This window comes from Vipera berus (assembly GCF_964194415.1).
Source record: "Vipera berus genome assembly, chromosome: 2".
NCBI lineage: Eukaryota > Metazoa > Chordata > Lepidosauria > Squamata > Viperidae > Vipera > Vipera berus.
The window spans coordinates 250,094,323-250,115,272 of record NC_138203.1 but is presented as its reverse complement, the minus strand read 5'-3'; the positions used below and the strand labels follow the sequence as shown (position 1 = coordinate 250,115,272).

The 20,950-nt window shown below is 42.1% G+C and overlaps 1 protein-coding gene across 1 annotated transcript in view; it reads right to left on the bottom strand.

Annotated features, from left to right (window-relative positions):
* The window catches only part of RYBP (RING1 and YY1 binding protein), a 50,834-nt gene extending 30,588 nt beyond the window's left edge, over nt 1-20,246 (bottom strand). Inside the window, exons 1-2 of the mRNA XM_081315917.1 lie at nt 19,685-20,246; nt 18,433-18,558 (exon numbers count right to left, since the gene is read on the bottom strand). Of these exons, the coding sequence (XP_081172043.1) occupies nt 18,433-18,558; nt 19,685-19,716 (158 nt within the window). The 5' untranslated portion in view covers nt 19,717-20,246. The remainder of the gene's footprint in view (nt 1-18,432; nt 18,559-19,684) is intronic.
* Nucleotides 20,247-20,950: the final 704 nt, after the last annotated feature.

The window sequence follows — 20,950 nt, the reverse complement described above, 5'->3', positions numbered from 1 at the left end:
ATGGACAAGTATAATGAAATATGGCATTTATTTACATAAAATACAACACATGAAAAGAATAGCTTTATAAATTATTAGAAATTAATATATATGTACTTGAATATTTACATTAGGTAAGTTTATAACTGTGTGTGAATAATAATAATAATAATAATAATAATAATAATAATAATAATAATAATAATAATAATAATAATAATAATAATAATAATAATAATAATAATAATAATAAAAGTTGGAAGGGACCTTGGAGGTCATCTAGTCCAACCGCCTGCTCAGGCAGGAAACCTTATACCATTTCAGACAAATGGCTGTCCAGTCTTTTCTTAAAAACTTCCAGTGTTGGAGCATTCACAGCTTCTGGAGGCAGGTTGTTCCACTGATTAATTGTTGTGTCAGGAAATTTCATTTGAATTGGGTGTTATCATACAAGCAACAACAGTAAGAAATTTTATTATTCATGCAAGACTGCAAGCTACTTTGGACATTTCTATCGAACAAGAGTCAAATCCCTATTCTAGAGACATAGCCATGAAAATTAAAATCTCAATACATCCAAATGTATTTCCAAATAAGGCCTGAGGACAACACTTCTGGCAGTATTGGGTTCCCTATTTACACAACATTCAAGAGGCATTAGTCAATTTACAGAATGTTACATGTTAAATTAAGCACTGTGACATATCATATACATATGCCTTTCAAAATAAGCAATAGATTCTTTTAATAAAATCATCAAGCATGATAGCCTCAGAACACAATTATGTTAAAAATTGCTTTGGGTACATCAAATCTTGTATTTACCTATCCAGGAAAGTGATTTTAAGACATGGAACATGCTCACATCTAGCCTGAAGCTTTCTTGCTGTGCCATTTATTCACTTAAAATTATGACATATCTACTGTCATGGTTCCGATAGATGAGACCAGTAAAAGCAGAACTCCAAAGCAATAGGTTTCCTTAAAAAACGTATTTATTGGCTACAAAGTATTGGCACAGTCAAAAGTGAAACCAAGCCTGGAGTTCCCTCCCAAGCTTTATAAAGTTACAAAGTTGAACTTCCCACCCCAGCACCCTAGACAGCAATGATGGGACAATTTATTGTTTAGTCCACAGGTCGGCAACCTGCGGCTCCGGAGCCGCATGCGGCTCTTTGAGCCATCTCCTGCGGCTCCAAGTCGCCCGGTGTGTGCGCACCTCTTCGAACGGGCAGTGGTGCGTGCGCACCTCTCCAAATGGAGTGGCACCGCCCGTTCCGAGGTGCGTGTGCACCTCTCCGAACGGGCGGAGGTGCGCGCACACCTCTCCAAACCTTTGGAGAGGTGCGCACGCACCTCCGCCCGAACGGGCAGTGGTGCCGCTCGTTGGGAAAGCTGCTGCGGCCCGTTTGCACAGCTGCCGCGTTCATCCATGTTTGACGAGCGCGGCAGGTCTCCCAACGGGCGGCGGCGGTTTGGAGAGTGCGCGCGCACCTCTCCAAACCACTGCCGTCCCGTTCGGAGGTCTGCCGCGCTCGTCAAACATGAACGAACGCGGCAGGTCTCCGAACGGAATGGCGGCGGTTTGGAGAGGTGCGCGCGCACCTCTCCAAACCGCTGCCGTCCCGTTCGGAGGTCTGCCGTGCTCGTCAAACATGAACGAACGCGGCAGGTCTCTGAACGGGATGGCGGCGGTTTGGAGAGTTGCATGCGCACTCTCCAAACCGCCACCGTCCCGTTCGGAGGTCTGCCGCGCTCGTCAAACATGAACGAACGCGGCAGGTCTCCAAATGGGACGGCGGTGGTTTGGAGAGGTGCGCACGCACTCTCGAAACTGCTACCGTCCTCTTTGCACAGCTGCTGCGTTCGTCCGTGTTTCTTTCAAACGCGGAGGAATGCAGCAGCTCTGCAAACGGGGCGGTGGTGGTTTGGAGAGCTGCGCAGCTCCCCAAACCTCCGCCTCCACGTTTGAAGAGCTGCTGCATTCATCGAACGCAGAGGTTTGGAGGTCCCAGGAGAGGGGGAGGGCGCTCGGGTGGCTCCGGCGGTGCCCGGGCTGAAGGCACCGCCGCAACCCAGTGCCCGTCGCCTGCGAGTCCGTCCCTCCCCCCCCCCCGCGTAAGCTGGCGGCACTGGGTAGTGACAGGTGAGTGCAGCTCAGGATGCGGTGCGGGCGTAGGGGTGGTGTATTTTTTGCTTGTTCTGCGCACGCACATTTTGCGGCTCCAACTTTTTTGTGTGTATGACGGAACCGGTTCCGAGTGGCTCTTTTGCTGTTTCGGGTTGCTGACCCCTGGTTTAGTCTAACCTTAAAACTGCTCATCCCCCCCACCAGTACTGTGGCAACTGAAAATGAAGCAAAAATGGCTCTCCACGCTGACAGCATTTAACCCTTTAAAATCCACACACAGCCTCAGTGATTCATCTTTCTTCTCTTTGAAGAGCAGAAGGGCAGCTATATGGGATTTAGCTGGCTGAATGAATCCCCTGGCTAAGTTTGTATCAATGTATTCTCTCAGCTCTTTCTACTCCCGGGGGTCATAGAGTACATTTTGGTCTTGGGAAGTTTGGCTCCCGGCAAAACCTCAATGGCGCAGTCAGACATTCGGGGGGAGGGGGGGAGGAAGATGTCACATTCCTTCTCGCTGAATGCTCAGCTAAGTCTCAATATTCGCTTGGGATGAGCTGTATCCCAGGCAGGGAGTCTATGACGGATTTCAGGGTCTCAAGGGACTGCCCATGGTCATTTGTTGTAGCCCCATGGGTGCTGCTGACCGGGGTGGGAGGCAAAGGTCCCTTAAGCCAATTTTAAGGTCCTTTCTCCATTTTCCCACCACATCATAAGCTGCCACTTATCAAGCCAAGCTAATCCCAAAATTACAGCCTCGGTCATTTTTGGGACCACTATGAAACGGATGAGTTCCCAATGTTCTCCCATCTCCAGGCACATTGGTTTGGTTAGATGAGTGGCAGCAGATCCCCTTATAAGAGATCCATCTGCTTGTTCAAACCTCATAGCTACGAGCAATAATTTGGCACAAATGCCTAGCTTAAGCACTGTGGGGAGGTTGATTAGGTATCTGGTGCAGCCTGAGTCAATTAAAACATGCAAGTCCATCTGGGCTCCTGTTTTAGGGACTAAGAGCTTCACAGAGTTGGCAAAAGGTGGGACACCATTGGGTCATCTTCTCATCACTGCTATCATAAGGGGCAGGCGTAGACAAGTGTTCAGCCAGGGTCTCATGTTTCCCCTGGGGAGGAGAAGTAACTTGTGCAGCTTGCTCCTGGCTAGCCCAATTTGACTTCTCTTGCACTGTCTGAGGTTTTCTTTTGCGTTTTGTGGAGGCAGTAGGCGCGCTCTTAGTTGAAGGAAATGGGACTGGATAATCAGCTGCTTGGTGTCCCTGACCAGCTCCGCGAATGGTACCGCCTGGCTATAACCTTAGACATCAAGCTGGCTTTTCTAGAGTACCTACTGGATCCCTGATCAAGAAAAGCCAGAGGCTGTGGCAGGTGGGGAGCACTGGGACACCTGACATCTTTCTTGGGTTTGCCTTGGTCTGGATCCTAATGCTGTGGTCTTTGGTAATGGTCCAGCTTTATGTCTAAGGTTATAGCCAGGCGGTACCATTCACAGAACTGGTCAGGGATCCCCCTGTAGGTCCATGCATGGAATAATTCACAGTGTAAGTCTGCCTTGAAGTGTCAATCAGTGATTGCTCAGACCACTGCCTGATTTGTCCAGCCACCTTTCGGAATTCCCTTATATACTGTTTCGCTGGCCGGCCCTTCTGCTTCAAATTATGGATGTCCTTTTCAGCTTGCAGGGCTTGTGATTCGTCTTCGAATCTGACTTTCAGTTCGCCCATAAACAGATTGATGTCCCACAGCTCTGGTGCCTGCTCATCGTGTAGGCTGGTCACCCATTCGGCAGCTTCCCCTTCCAGGTTCACTGCTATGGCATCAACCATTCTGGCCCCGTCTGGGTAAGCATGTTCATAATGATTCAGGTGAGTCCACACCTCATTCAGGAAGACAGCTTCTCAGGGTCCCCATAAAACATGGGTTTGATAGGGGGGCGGGTCCATAGGCCATTGCCCCAAGTAAGCTTGCTGTATGCCTGGCCGCTGGCGCTGGGGTCATGGAAGGGCCCATCCCTGGAAACCCCTTGGCTGGGCCCTTGGGCTGGCAGGGCGTCGATCTTGCTTGGGGCTCCACCAGTACACTGGGCTCGATATTAAGGCTGGTCTAGGCAGCGGGGAGGCAGAACGAGCCATCGCTATGGGACTGGGGCTTCCCAAGGAGGTGGAAGGGTTGGGGACTGCCTGTCACCTCGTCCACTGGAAATCACCTGGCGGGCAACTGGCTCCACTTCTCCCTTCTCGAATCGGTTAAACATCTCCCTCAGGCATTCTGACAGAAAGACTGTGGATGGCAATCAGATACCTCCACTCCCCTGATTTATCCTATCCAGCTGGCCACTTCGCCCTCAGCATAGATGAATGAAGCCGTGGGATAAGATCAATGGGAATTCAGCCTCCAAAGCCTTAAAGATGCTTTTCTGCTGCAGAGCAGCATCCGATTGCCAATTCCCTCTGAGGGTCAGTACTCCTTCTTGCTGCGTCAGCCTCTCCAATGGGATCGCCCGGGCTTTCGGCTTTGCTCCAGCTGCAGGGGCTGCACTCTCCGCCTGGGCTGTAGCCTGCATTCCATCAGCTGATGTCGTGCCGAGGCTAGTGGCCGACTCCCCCTTCTTCTCCATCTTGTTATCTTCCCTGAGTCTTTGTCATCCTCCTAAAAGGGTTAGGTAGGCGACTGGGGCTCAGGACTCCAAGTTTTAAAATTTTAAAGAGACTTGGTTTAATGTCATGGTTCCAATAGATGAGACCAGTAAAAGCAGAACTCTAAAGCAATAGGTTTCCTTAAAGAACGTATTTATTGGCTACAAAGTATTGGCAGAGTCAAAAGTGAAACCAAGTCTGGAGTTCCCTCCCAAGTGTTACAATGTTACAAAGTTGAACTTCCCACCCCAGCACAATGTCATTATCCACATTCCCCAATAGAATACTTTGGCAGACATTGTAACGGAAGGCTCAGCCTGCCAAAAGTCAGGCAGCAATGACCTTGGTTCCCACGGGACAACTTATTGTTTTGTTGTTAGCTGCGCAGTTGTGTCCGACCCATCGCGACCCTATGGACAACGTTCCTCCAGGCCTTCCTGTCCTCTACCATCTTCTGGATGTCCTCTACCATCTTCTGGAACTTATTGTTTAGTCTAATCTTAAAACCACTCTCCCCCCCTCCCAGTATTGTGGCAACCGAAAATGAAGCAAAAATGGCTTCAGCCAGGATCGTTGCAGTATTGACTGCAACCTACCTTTATCACTCTGAATGACTTACAAATATTGATACAAGTAACAAGCTATTAAAGTACGATTAAGAGATACTAAACACTTTTTTAAAAATTCTAAATAGCTTGAGAAAGAATAACAGTTTAACTTTCCTTAAACTATTATCTGAAATATACAGCTTGAACTCCAATGGCAAACTGTTCTAGGCCTAGCCCTTGACATTGGTTTTCTTGCCCACAAAATGTTCAGATTACAAATAAGTAGACAAAGTTCTTATATAGTAAAGCATTGATTAATATCAGAACAATTATTAGTAGAAAAGTTCTAGTCTACCTTCAACACTGTGTGACTTAATACAATGATTTTCTCTCTCTCAACTCAAACTATCTCATAAGTTTATGTGAAGAAAAAAATAGAAGAGAGAACTGAAGATGCTACTTTGAACTCCTGAATAAAAGGGAGGACATAAATCAACAACTTCTGATGATGCAACTCTCCTCTCAGAATACCAAGGAAAACCTAGAATATCTGATCAAGAAAATCAAAGAAGAGAGAGAAAACTTTGATCTCTTTCTGAACATTAAAAAGACTAAGCTCATGACTACTGCAAGGAATGGAAACATCAAAATAGAAATTGACAGTGAATGCAGCCCAGAAATAAAATGTCAGATTGTACTGGGTTGCACAGCAATGATAAATATGAGCCAAATATGGAAAAGCAAGGACATCAGCCTGGCAACCAAACGTAGGTTAGTCCACTCTGTTGTGTTCCCTGCATCTACCTATGGTTGTGAATGCTGAATCTTAAAGAAGACAGGAAAAAAATCAGTTCATTTGAGCTGTGGTGTTTAGAAAGCAGCCAGTAACCAGTGCTATTGTTACAACAAAGGCTAATGTGGTATCTCCACTCTGTATCTTAGTTAGTTTCTATTACCAAACTGTGTCTTCAAGAGCTACCACATGAATAATGATTGCAGTATTCTATCCTTAGGATTGCAAGTAGAAACTTCACAAACACTAAGTCTCTGCTTCCAGAAAATGAGGACCATCTGATTTATCAATCAAAGCTAATAAAAGGCCCTTCCTGTCATTTATGTAATGCTGCCCAAAGTCAATGCTGAAACCAGCACCAACAAGCTGGGAATTTATTACTCAAGAGAGAATCACAACTCAGTCCTGATAATATACATATCCTATTTTTTTAAGCCTAGCCCTTAGAATAAGCAATAACTCTTATATTTTTCCAAATCACCTTGTTATCCTACATCCTGGCTTTCTCTATTCATTTATCCTAGTTTAATCCTCGATTCACTGAGAACTTTGGGAAGTGGCAAAAGTGATGCCTGGATCACTGCTAGAAGAAGACTTGCAGTAAACTTAAGTTTCAGCCTACATTGTGGCAGTAAGAAAAGTAAAATGCTCTTACATTTTCCCCCTTATTGCATCAGAAGGTTGTTAGCTAGCTTGTTTAGAGTTATAACCTGCTTATGTGGGGCAGGGTTATTGGTAGATTTACTCCCTGGCAGTTTCAACCATTTTGCACAGAACTTTGATGAGTAAGCCACTGAGATTCATCAGTGTCCAACTCTTCATAGGTAGGGCCTCTTGATGGAAATTGGGGCAATATTTTGTTATGTTATATGGAGTTTCTTCTGACCAGCAGACTCATGAAGCAATAGGGTGCTTGCTATTGTGTCTCCCAGCACTTGTGAACAATATCTATGCTCCTCTGTGGAAAACTGTATGTGGTATAGTCAGCGGGACTGAGTAAATAATCAATGTGTTACCATGGATGGGGGTGCTGCTCTGAAAGAGGTTGTATTATGTCTGCTCCTTAAAAAGACATTCCTGGACCCTGCTGTGTTAGACAAATATTACTCTGTCAACAACCTTCCCTTGTTAAAGGAATACAAATAATCCTTGACTTACAACCACAGCTCATGAGTGATTGGGCAAGACATCATGTGACTGCAATCTTGGAACTCCCAGTTGTGGTTGTTAAGTGATCTCACAGGTTGTTAAGCAGATAAAAACCCAGATAAGGAATATGGAGTGCCTTAGTGGGGTAGGGAAGACACTTGGAGGACTGGCACAAGCCACACAATAGCACCTTTCTCCTCAGGAGCTGAAAATCCTTCCCGCCATAATCCAAGCAGATTTTCAGCCCCTGAACAAAGTGACACTCAGATGCTGCCTGCAAAGGCATCCCATATTCTTTGCCTTACTCTACTGCCTCTCCACTCAGGAGCTGAAAGTTCTTCCTGACAAAATCCAAGAGGAAATCCCTTTGGTCTCTGAAGGCTGGCTGAAAGAGCTCCCTGCCAAAGGATTCCAGTTCTGTGCAATTAGACATGGAGGATTTCAGTTCCATGCAAATAGGAACAGAGCTAAAATCCTTTGGTAAGGAAGTGTATCAATCATCAATCAGTGACCAGATAGGAGTCCCCTCAGCAGGTGGCAGCACTCTGCAGCTTTCCATGTCAGCTTCTCCACTGATGTTTTGGAAAGCTGGCAAAGAAGAACACAAATGGCAATCATATGACTGAGGGTCATTTGGCAATTGGTTAAAAGTATCAACAAGCACCTCAATCACAATTACATGACTGTTGGGGATGTGTGTCCAACATTCTGTAATGATCAGAAGTGCTTTACAAACAGACAAGCACCTTTTCATTCAAACCGTTAAGTGAATGATCATAAGTCAAAGATACAGAAGACAACTACAAAGTATCCTAAAGAAAATGGGTTATCTGAATACTTTTTAATCAAGGTTCAGGTTTGTGCATGAAACAGATGTGGCTTCATGATAATAAATTGTGTTTGTTAAGACTTGGAGGGGAGAAATATGCCCGTTTTATTCTTTTCAGAAGTCTTGGTAGCCTTTGTTATTTTCAAACATGGAATTCTTCTATGTCACTTGCAGAGGTTGGGGATTGGGGTACTATGCTTGGGAACAGGAAAGGTAGTTCAATGGCCTTCAATATGTTTCTCCCAGTGGTGGGATTCAGCCGGTTCACACCACTTTGGCAGAACCGGTAGCTAATTTTTTGTTGCCCAGGCCCAGAATGGACTTCCAGAAGTGGCATCCACACAGAGAACCAGTTGTTCTCATATTTGAATCCCACCACTGGTTTCTCCATAGTTAATTCTCTTCCCTCTGTGTTAAAACATCTTTATAGCCTCTGGGAGAGGACATCTCTAAGTTCAGGGTACAGCATAATCAAAATGCTGCATCATGACCCCAGGATGCAATAGATACAGTCAAAAACTTGTACCAGGTGTGGAGACTTTTAGGATCTGGTTGCGAAGAAACAGGCTGAAACTGAACCCAAGCAAGATCAAGTTATTTGTACACCAAGGGGTAGCATTTTTCCTGAGACAACAAAGATCTTCCTAGACTCATGGGTATTGCTGGATAGGCAGGTGAGGGCCATGACTGAAGAGTTTTTGCCTACTGCCATCTTTATTGATTTATTTGCATAGATTTAAAGAATGTTCAACTTCAGATAACTCTGGGTACTTTATATAACAAAAATATTTGCACAAATAACATTCAAAAGAATGCTTTCTGAACAACTTTCTAGGAGGGAGGCTTTGTTGATATCAGAATTTTTGCTTCTATTTTAATACCATTTTGATTATTTTATATCTTCTTAGAAACTTGCTTTGAAATATCACACATTATAAATGAATTTATCTGCTAAACAAATTTGTGATAATATAGCAAGCACACAATCATATAATCAAGTTTCTATATTACAATCTTATAGCCACATCAATTTTCTCAGCTATTCTGGTAAACGTTAAATTGATATTTTTATTTATTATTCAGCAAAATTCAAACCAATTGTTTTCTAAAATATGCCTTCTTTTAAAAATGAAATTGTTTTTATTTGTTATATATTACAAAACTGTTATTTAGAATGAATGGAACCTGCATACCTAACTTATGACATTTTATCATAGGTCAAAAGTTCCTCATTATGGAAGAAATATACACTTTTCCAAATGACCTACATTTTTCAAGAGACCCAATGACATACGGAATCACTTACAAGCCCATGAAGTAGATTGCTGAGTTTCATCATCTTTTAGCTGAAAAAAACAGACTTACAAAAACTAAGTCTAAATAAAAATAAATAGCTTTCCAATCAAACGACCCAGTCTAAGACTACTACTTTCAGGTCACTTGGCTGATTTCTTCTTCCTATAAAGAAAAAGAGACGTACAACTAAGCCTAAAGAAAACAGTTTCCCAATCAAATGACCCAGTCTAAGACTACTGCTTTAAGATCACCTGGCTAGTTTCTTCTTCCTATAAAGAAATCACATGAAATTCTATTTAGATTCCCCAAAGATACAGTAACGTACAGATAGACAACATTTATATACCAAAAACATGGGGGGGGGGGAAGTGGATTGAGAAAAAAGGGGAAGATTGAAAAAGGTATGATTGGATGGAGTTAATTACATCCTCAAAAAGAAAGACAAAGAGAAGAAGTTTCAAGTATAAAAGACAATGTCTGGGTACGAACAGATGTGGTGGAAGCCAGGATGAAAAGATATTGGGAGGTATAAACTCAAATTAACTTTATTCCCTTTTCTGTTATTTTCTGCCTTTAATTTCCTTTTTCTTATTAGTTACTCTTCTTCTCCACTTTATATAATGCTGCTTATTCCAAAAAGGAATGGCATAATAGATATGTACCTATGCATAAATTCAGAGTAAATATAAGCACAGAAGAGAACAACTCCTGGGAACATTTTGAAATACTTTTAGCGTAATCTGAAGGGGGCATTTTCAAAGCAACACTTTTACTATTAAGAGCGTTGTGTAGGTTTTAATACATTCTAGTCTATTAATCTTTAGGGCACAGCGGTGCAGTCCTTTTAGATGTTATAAAAATCAGCAAAAATTGTATTTTTTCTTCCTCTTCCAAATGTTCCCATAAATATCTTTCTTATATAAAGAAGCACTTTATGATGAAGACATAGAGATAGCATCCAGGAGATAGGAGATATATGTTTATTTAAGTTGTGGAAACATGTTTCATGTGAAAGAAACATGAAGAAAATGTGCTTACATTTAGTTTAGTTGTTTTTTTAAAAAAAACATAAAAAATTAAATCTGCAAAGAATTCAACATAGATTTAATTCTGTAGAAGAGCAGGCAGAGCTCTAAGCACGCCATCAGCTTAGAATTCTTATGTTGCTGCAAGTGTTCCAAGTTCAACCTCTTGAATTCTGTTGGCCCTTATCTGCAGCCAATTTAGTACTGAACTTTAAGTTGGCTAGATTCTTGTGTACAGGCTTAAAGCAATAAATCTTTTGAATGTCAACTTAACTTGTATGGTCTTAATCCTTTGTGCCTGACAAATTCTTGACTAAAGTTTACTTCTTAAAAAATGCACAGACTTTATATTTTAATTCACATGCTTCTCCATTATGCTAATTTTAACTCCATTGAACTTTTATTTTCATGATTGCTTCACTAAATACAGGTGGTCCTCAACTTACAACTGAGCCCAAAATTTCTGTTGTTTAATGAGACATTTGTTAAGTGAGTTTAGCCTCATGTTACAACTTTGCTTGCCACAGTTGCTAAGTGAATCACTGCAGTTGTTAAGTTAGTAACATCGTTTGTCAAGTGAATTGGGCTTTCCCATTGACTTTTCTTGTCAGAAGGTCACAAAAGGGGATCATGTGATCCTGTATAAATACTTAGTTATCTATAACTAAATCCAAAAGTGATGTCCACTTAAAGATAGAGTATGAAAGTTTGTTTGGTGTTAAGGACATACTGGTTTTTGTATGACAAACTGAAGACCACAATCAAAAAATGGAATGATGCCCAATATGGAAAAACTCCAATTTATATACTATTAAATTATTTCTTCCATCTTTCCCAAACTTTTTTTTAACTTATAAACAACACTACTCAATTTATCCACCACCTGTAAAATAAACTTTCCTTAAACTAAATTGTTTTCCTCTATAATAAATTTTAGATAATTATACAGCAATTCCTGTGACACATACTGAGTTGATGTTTCAATTTTGAACAATGCCATCAGCTTCTGCTTTCTGAATTATCAGTGGAGATTAGCTGAATAGCTTCATGTGGATAGTTTCTTAACTCCTGAAGCTAAAGCATCTGTTGGGAAGCACTCTGCCTTCAAGATTCAGAGAACAAGAAGGAGGCATGTGACTAACAAATAGCCATTCAGTGTTTCCTTTTGTTTCTAGCCTGATCTCAATTAATGAATTTGTCCTCTAAGGTTCTAGAGAAGTCTCCCCATTGTTTCTTATACTATATAATGATGAAACTATCTAAATGAGTAGGATTATTAATTTTATCTTGTACATTGAAACCAGCATATGGGACTTGTCAAAATACTATGCAACAATCAATTAAAAATATAGACTTTTCACACATGTCTCTAGGAATGTTGTAATCAGTGCTAATAATGATCTTAATTCATTCACTATATTATACTGCTTATGCTCAAGGTTACCATTTTCCAAGCATAATACAATACAAGCATAAAAATACTGCGTTAAATCAATTTATTCAAAACAAACTGCTATTAAGTTTTGTATATGTCTCTTTGTGTATAAACAAATATATAAGTACAAAGCAAAAAATCTTTCCTAGTTGTAGTTGCATAACAGAAAAATATTATTTACAAACAATAACTAAATCCAACCAACATAAATATAAGTATAGTTAATTCAACGTTAATTTGCAGGGTGAAATGTCTAGCATTACAATATGGTTCACCAGATGGAAGGGGAATCCAGAAACTATAATTATGAAGTCATAGGGGAAATGTATAAAAAGTTTGTTTCACACACACACTCTTTCGTATTTTCCCAGTTGCCTGGTCATTTAATATTAGTCACCTCTCCTCCTTCTCCAAGCAGTCTTATCTCTCTAGACATAGTTGATGTTAGTTAAGAACACTGAATGATACAAACTGTTGAAAGAGATAAACAAAAGACCAGTTTTCATAATAAAAATGTTACTGTTATCCACTCATGTGCCAAACAACATTAACAGCAGAAGTACTATATATCTAAAAGTCAAAATTAAGAGCTGTTCCTTGCACAAGCCACATTCTTTGCTCCTATTATTCAAATGTGTGAACCTGGATCGTTCAGCATTACATAGTATTTTTTAAAAATAGAAAGGGCTTTAAAAATTGTTGTTGGAAGTTTCAAAATCCAAAGTAGTTCCTAACTTATATACATGGCTAACTCCTGAAATATTTATGCAGCTTTCAGAAATTTCAAGTATTTTTACAATACTGTATTTTCAAGCTCCCTAAAACAAGGTGAAAGTCTAAAATGATAAGCACAACGTCTCCAATGCTTTTCAACTCTTGTTTTCTATTACCTCCTTCAATTTCTAACTTGCTCTCCTTTTCTTTATATTCTTGATTGTGAAACTCAATATAGTACAAGGTAATAGAGTAACTTATACTGTAATATTACTTAAAATAGTTATGAAACACGGGTGCTTTCTTTTTTCCTTTTGTTAACAGGAAATCCTCTACTTATGACCATTCAAAGACCATTTGAAGTTATGGCAGCTCTGAACAGAAGAATTTGCAGGATGTACCTGAAGTTACAGCTATTAAGTGGCGAAAATCTGGGGCAGGGATACTTCAACTCTTCCCACCTTCCTATCTCTCCCCACACATATGCCCCATTGGCTGCCCTGTGCTTCCCGATTCTGGAAGCCTTGCTGTTCTGCATTCATGGGTTCTGTGGCCCTTGCAGGCCTTGCTACACCCAGCTGTCCTTTACCATTTTCTTCCTGCCACTACTGGCAAGACATGCCTGGCCTGCTTCTTTGTGAAGCAGCTGCTGGCTTCCCAGGCCTTCTTCCCAAAACTGTGCTGAGCCCTTTCCTAAATTGCAAGTGGCCTTATTTAAATTGCATGTAGCCTTCTCATGAAGCTTTGGAAAGCAGGTGCACAAAAGAAGGCCCCAGCCGCCCCAGTGTGAAAGCAAGGTTTGTCTTAGAACTCAAACTCGCAACGCCACATGACATGTCACGACGTATCAACATTTTTGCCATTGCCGGCAATGGGGTGGGTGCGGTTTCGCTATGATGCATCCAGCCCGTGAGCCGGCAGTTTGACACCCCTGTCTTAGAAGAATCTTTCTTTTGCACTGGCACAGGTAAGAGTCTTCTTTCATGTGCCTTCCTTTAAAAAGGCAGGTGCGCAAAAGAAGGCTTCATATGCTGGCATGAAATAAGGACCTGGCTAGAAGGTGCATAAAAGAAGGCTCTCTTCATATGAGGCTTTCTGAAGGTTGAGCCTGGTGGTTTCTTTGCAAGATTTGGGCCAAGGAAGGCATGGCTCATCAAGCTGCAGGAGTAAGAAGATATCAAAGGTCAGTTGGAGCAGTGAAGCCCAGGGCAGCAGAGACCTTAGTGTTCAGGATGGCAAGGGCGACTGCAGCTAGTACTGGACTAGGGCTTCCAAGGGCATTACATCTTTGTGCTGTGCTATTGGGGGTTCCCAGGTTGTTGCAGGTTTGCACCATGCTGTGGAGGCTTTCTAGGGTTCAGCAGCTTCGCACTGCACTACTAGAGCTTCCTACTATAGCAAAAGCACCTAGACTTATATACCTCTTCACAATGCTTTACAGCCTTCTCTAAGTGGTTTACAGAGTCAGCCTATTGCCCCTAACAATCTGGGTCCTCATTTTACTGATCTCAGAAAAATGGAAGACTGAGTCAACAACTTTGAGCCGGTGAAATTTGAACAGCTAAACTGCAATCAGCAGAAATAGCTTGCAGTACTGTATTCTAACCACTGCGCCACCACTAGGACTTTGTGTGATGTGGCTGGTGTGGGCTAGGATACTTGAGGCTTCCAGGGGTGCACGTGGCTTTGCTGTGGCATAAGGCAAAATGCAAGATGGCCAAACAGACAGAGGGAGGGAGTTGATAGGGGGGTAGGTGATAGATGGGCGAGTTGAAGAGGAAGCAGCCCCTTACTTATCAAGGCTTGGGGCGTGGGGGGGGAGAAAATGAAGCTCAAAATGGTTTATATTGGGGTTGGTCCTTAGCTAACAACTGACAGAATTTGCGTAATAATAACAACAGAGAGTCTGGGATTGCCATCACTAAGCAATGTAGTCATGCGACATTGTGCTTTATGATTACATCACTTAGTGAAAGGAATTCCACTCACAATTATTCTCATAAGGACAATCGCTATCATTTTAACGTATCACTGCTGTTGTACTGTGTATTTTAAAAATACAATGAAAATGTAAAATTCATCTTTGGTTTCAGATTAATAACACGTTTACATATTTGAATGGAAGTATTTAAATAAGTTTGATATTTAAAGTGCCTAAGATGATCAGAAACTTGTAAAGTTGTAAATTATGATTATATTCCCTTCCCATATCAATACAACAAATCCTTATTTTAAACCATTATTTTATCTAATACTTATTAGAACACTGCAGAATTTCCTAAGTAAAAAAAAACAAGCAATACTTTCACATTTAGTCATAAATACCAATTTATCAACTTATCAATTTATCAACATACCAAAAATGTAGTAGAAAAAGCTAACAACTCTCATAACTCAGTTCAAAATCTATAAGCAAGCATACAAAATTATATAAAACTATAGCAAACCAACACTGAACTGACCTGGTCTACAAATACATAGCCTGCATTAATTCCTCCTTATTGTTAAAGGAGTGTAAAAAACACAACAAATTATTACATGGGATAAGAAGTAGTTTAATGTACTCTTTAGAACAGCTGACTGCTCTGTTACTACCAGATACAAATAGTAACTCTAAGTTCAATTCAGATTTAACTACAAGCCATTTGTCCACCCCTTATTCGCAATACATCCCCATTCTTCTAAATGCTACACATGATTTACACAATGCTATACAAGGCATCTCCTCTAAAGAGCTCAATTAATGGACAATATCACTACCCCATCTTCAGGGATTTTTAAAATTCCAGCATAATCAACAAGTATGGGGGGGGAGGGAGGCACAGGTGCAAGAAGGGAATTCTATGCATACTATTTGAGGTGCCTGTAAGAAAGGCGGGTCCCTAATCAAACACATTAAGTCACGTTAACTTCTCTGAATAATTTTGGAGGAAAGGGATAGAAAAGTCTGTTTGCATCAATCCAATTTCACAAGTCTAAATTTCCTATCTCTCAATCAATATCACTCAATTTGTTAAAGACTGCTATTAATACAAAGAGGCTGAATTAGATTTAAATAATCTTATCAGGAAAGTTTTCTGTATGAAAACATGCAAACCAACTGTTGCATTAGATGTAAATATTCTGAGTAATAGCCAACCAGTGTGGCATTTTGTACTTCAAGTATCTATTAAAAAAAAATTCCCCTAGAAAACAACTTACGTCATATACAGTAACTCATAATTCCAAGCCACAACTAAAAACTCATATCTTAAGCTCAGATACATACTGTTATTTAAACTGTTTGCCATATTCAGTTTTACTCTATGATAGTTAGAATTATATAGAACATGAATATCATTGTAAATAATGTTACTTTAAATTTGTTTTATTTCAAAAAACATAGTAAATGCATTATACTAATAAAGACACACAGAGGTCCTGTAGATGAGGTGATCAGCTTCTGCATCTCACGGAAACATTTCATCAGCTATAATATGGGAGGGCTTGAAGTTTGTTTTACTTTATAAATGCCATTGCTCATGGGAATGAAATCTCCATAATAAAGTCTGCACAGCCCTATAGAAAGGGCTTACAATTATTAATCTCAAACACTGTATATCTAATATATAGAGAAATCACAACTGATTACCAACATTAAAATAAATTAAGACAGTACTTATAACGTTCCTAAAAAAAACTATGGAGAAAGTTAGCACAGTAGTCCTATATCCAAAGCACACTGAATAGATCGTGGAATGAAAGGGTATTTCACATGAATTCTGTACCCTGCACAAATGACTCATTTAACTAACCCAAAGGATGTTAGATATTGCCCCTAACAGATACAATCTTATTATGGACTATATTTATCTGAGTTATATTTATCTGGGTTACTTGAGGAACTGACTCTCCCCAATTACATCTGCTTGTCCCACTAGACTTGGCAGAGAGGGCATGTTTTGTGTCCCATCTGCTAGGAAATTACATTTGGTGGTCCCAGGAGGCGAGCCTTCTCTGTTGTAGGGTCTGCTTTTGAAATCTTCTCTCACCCCGCCCCCCCACTCCCAAAATGAGGTTAGCTTCATCCTGCTAATGTTCCACAAGTCCCTCAAGACCTGCCTTTGTCATCAGGCTGGAGGTCCCAGGGGAGGAGGGATATTTTTAGATGGCCCTTTTATTCATTTATTATCTTTCCTATATCTGATGGTTTGCATTTTTAAAAATGATTACCGGTAAGAATCGTATTTTAATTTTTATATATTGTTTTATTTCATTTTATTGTTGTTTGTCATCCAGAATCCTCTGTGTGAGATGGGCAGCTATATAAATTTGTAAAAAAAATACATATTCATTCCCCAGTCAACTATTCTATTGATAAAAAAACCCCTAATTACTGAGGAATTAGTTGAACTTTTTTATTCCTGAGACAAAGACCAACCAGACAGAACTTAGGAAAACTCCTGTCCATCTCTTCAGTGGGCTCTTCCACAGCCCTGCAAGGAATGTATGAAAGAGGCAGAAAGAGGTGAGGGTGGATAAGAATCTACCATGAAGAACCAGATAATATCATACCATAACTGAAACAATTGTCCAAAGCAGGGTGGGAGTAGAGAATAAGAAAATAATTGTATTTGGAAGTAATAGCCTTCCAGCCTCCTTCATAGCAGCTAAAGCTAAAAGAAAGAGATCCAGACAACTTGTGACATGTGGTACCAGCATACAAAGTTGATTTACTTGATTGAGAAAAGCTGTCTCAATCATGCAGTGTAAACATAAACACAGACTATATCCATCCAAAAGCTGCTGGTTGTCTATCCCTAAAAATGCAGTCTAAAATGCTAATCTTAAAAATATTCTAATAAAGAAACAAATGAATATCAACAGGTTTGAAAACAAGAGCTACAGGTGGATTCAGTGACAGTACTAAAGTCTCTTTACAATACTTATTTTCACAAGGTTAAATCAGTACTGTTTAGAAAAGTATAAAAGATAAATACATTATCTACAGGAATGTATTCAAAGACACCAAAAAAGGCCTCATGTCACAGAAAGTTTTCACTCATGTAGGATTTTGATTAAAGTACCGTAAATATCCAAATACTGTGAACACATTCTGAACTGTTCCAAGTCACTTAACTCCCCAAATAACCTACTGCCTACAAGTTAAAATTTCAAATAACTATTTCTATAGAAAATAATTAACATAAACGTCTGCAACAACATATGACAATACTTTCATCATTAAAAAAAACTATGTGGATACAGAATAGGTAACTTCTAAACTTAACTATCTGAAAGAAATACCAATAACAGCTTTAGTCTTTTGAAAGAATTTCCAACAATCTGGATAACAATCAGAATAAGAGAAAAGACACCCAAGTTCTCATAAATCTATTGTTATTTCTACAGCACTGTTGTAAATATCATATTTTATATCTAATATTTATACTTTGTACTATTCTGGAAGATACAGGGTAAGTATCCCGTATACTTAAAACACATACGCAAATCTGATTGTTTACACTCTTCTTACTGGATTATGTAATTCCACATCCAAATATATTGATAAATTGATGTTAATGCCCTTTTCTCTTACCACCTCTTATTTTATTCAGAAGCATCTCTGAAATCAAAATGGCACAGAAAAACCCAAGCTTCCAATTATATCTAAATGATCCAAGAAATACTCAGTAAGTTTTTATTTATAAATGGGCCATATTAACAATCAAACATTATACCTTTACAAATATTCAATTTTACTGAAAGGTCACAACACAAAATGCCAAGTTTAAACTCCTCTCTCTTCCAGTTATTTCACATTGCTACCACTACGGTAAATCAACAAGTCAACTTTATTACAATTAAGAACAAAGATATTCATATTTCAATATGACAATGTACCTTGTAGAGGTGCCTTTCCTGACATCACATATGCTGCATTTGAAGGCTTCAGCGCTGTTTCTAAAGGTGCAAACACTACAATCCCAAAAACCTTCATCAGCTACAGGTTTAGCTTGCCTTTTGGGTCTTGAGAAGTGCATATACGAAGAAGGATAAAGAAGGAGAGAAGAAATAAAACGTCTCAGAAACAAGATAATAAACCAAGGCTATTTCATGTTACATTCTACTTGCCTGCTTCTTTTCTTTTCCTCTGGCTAAAAAAGTAATCACATTTTTGGAAAGAGGTAAAAGGGAGGGGAAGCAGGAAGAGGTGCAAAACATTTATAAACCTGAACCACCCCGTGCTTCACTCTCACCAGATACATATTCTGCCTTCCCCCATTACTATACCCCTGAGTGAGAGAGGAAAGGATAACATTTCCTCTCAATCTTCAATTCCAAGACAATCGATTTTCACTCAACACGGAGTGCCAGTGAATCTAGAAGGGAAGCGAAAAAAAGGAAGGATGGTGAAAGGCATCTGAGAGGGCTTGAAACCCTCCCTCTTTTTTGTGGGGAGGGGGAGCTTAATTGTACTTTAAAGGATTGTAGGCGTGTCCCTCCATGCGCCCCCTCTGTCTGTCTGTCTGTCTCTTTTACCTTGTTAAATCTCCCTTTGTCTGGAAGAAGTCAGTGTGAGGAGATGTATGTGTGTGAAAGAGAGTGAGGAGCCGCCATAGCTGCTCTAACACCAGATTAGCCCTGGCACAGACACACACACATACACAGAGAGGAACACAAACATTTGCTCTCCGCTTTGCTTTTACACACTCCCTCCATCTTAAGAGCCACCCTGGGCACAGAATGTAGCCTCCCCCCCTCCCCCCCACGTCTTACCACACAAGGAGCTCCAGCTTCTCCTCCTCTCCACCCAACACCATTGAAAAAGGAGTTTTCTGTACCTGGCTGGAAGGGAGGCAGGCAGGCAAACAAATAAGCTCTCTCCCTTACCCACTTCCTCCATCTTAAAAGCCCCCTCCTCTGCCACTACTATTACCACCACCACCACCACCACTACTACCACTCTGTGGCCTAGTCCCCACACACAGCGCCTCCCCAGAGCATAAGGCGGAGGTGGGTGCTCTAGCTGGTGGCACCCGCGCATACTCCTTTCTATTCCCTTTCCACATTCCCTCCATCTTAGGAGAAGCCCTCTCTCTTTTTTTTTTTTTAGCCCGCTCCGCCGAGCGCCCCGACTTCTTTCCCTTCTCACCTGGTCGGGCTCTTCTTGTCGCCCATGGTCATGGATCGGTGGAGACGGGCCCCCTCCTCGCCTCGCGCACCCGGAGCGGAAGGCAACGGGGCTGATTCCTCAAACCAGCAGGCTCCGGCGGCTGCCGCCGCTCCTGCCGCTGCCAGGCTCCCGCTCCAGACTAGGCAGCGCAGGGAGCGCAGCCCCGCTCTTCTCCCCTCCCTCCAAGCCAGGCAAGCACGGCTACAGCGGGCGGAGCTCGCGGCCCTCCCCGGCCAATCCGGGCAGCTCGGCCTTGGGCTCCGCTGGCGCGAGCGAAGGGAAACGTTGACCCCCCGCCCCAAAAACACACGCGCGCGCGCGCGCACCCCCCCTCAAGGCCGTCAGCCGCGGCGGCGGCGGCGAATGGTTCCCTCGGCGAGGAAGGCAGGTCGCCCCGATTTCGTGCGAGAACCGAGAGGAGCGCGTCGTCGTCGTCGTCGTTTGGGCGGCGCCTGGCCACCCACAAGGCCAGCATGTGACCCCGCCTCGGTTCAGCCGCCTGCCGCTGGGAGCCGAGAAGGTGGCCGGTTGCGGTGCGGATCCGTCCCCCGGCGAAAGTGGTGGGGGGGTGGTAGGAGCGGCGGCGGGGGGGACGGGGGGGGGGAGAGGCGCGCGCTTCGCCTTCCCCTGCGCCGGGCGCGTTGGTGTGTCTGCGCCTCAAAAGGGGGAAAAAGTGCGGAGAGTCGGTCGGAAGTGGACGCGGACGAGCCCGCCGCGTCTCTGAAGTTGCTCGCCCCCTCGCGCGAAGCTGCCTCAAACTGTCGCCCGCCTGTCACGCCTGCCTCGGGTAGCCCGGATTTAACCCGTAAAGCTTGTCACCTGGCTCGCGCCGTGGCTAGCAGTGCCCTTTCTGACGCTCACGTGTGCCAGGCGAGGGGAAGGGGGCCCGGCCGACGGGTTAACGTGACCGAAGGAGGAACCTTTTTTCCCCCCTCTTTAGCCCCGCTGGAACCTTAATGGAGAGAAGACGTGCCCACCATCACACCTTGATCTCCGGGACTGTGTGTGATCACTCTGCCTTGCCTTCTCTGGAAACTACCTCCCCAAAAGGAGGAGTGGTGCGTGCCAACACTCACATACACTTCGGTAGCCACCGGTACCACAACCTCTAGTCTAGAGTCTTCTTTTCAGTCACGTTTTCCTATTCATTGAGAAATGTGTCAACCTTTGCTCTTCCTGTGTCATTACCTGCGAAGCTGCATTATTCAAGGTTACTCTGCAAGCAGTCCTTGATACGCTGGATGC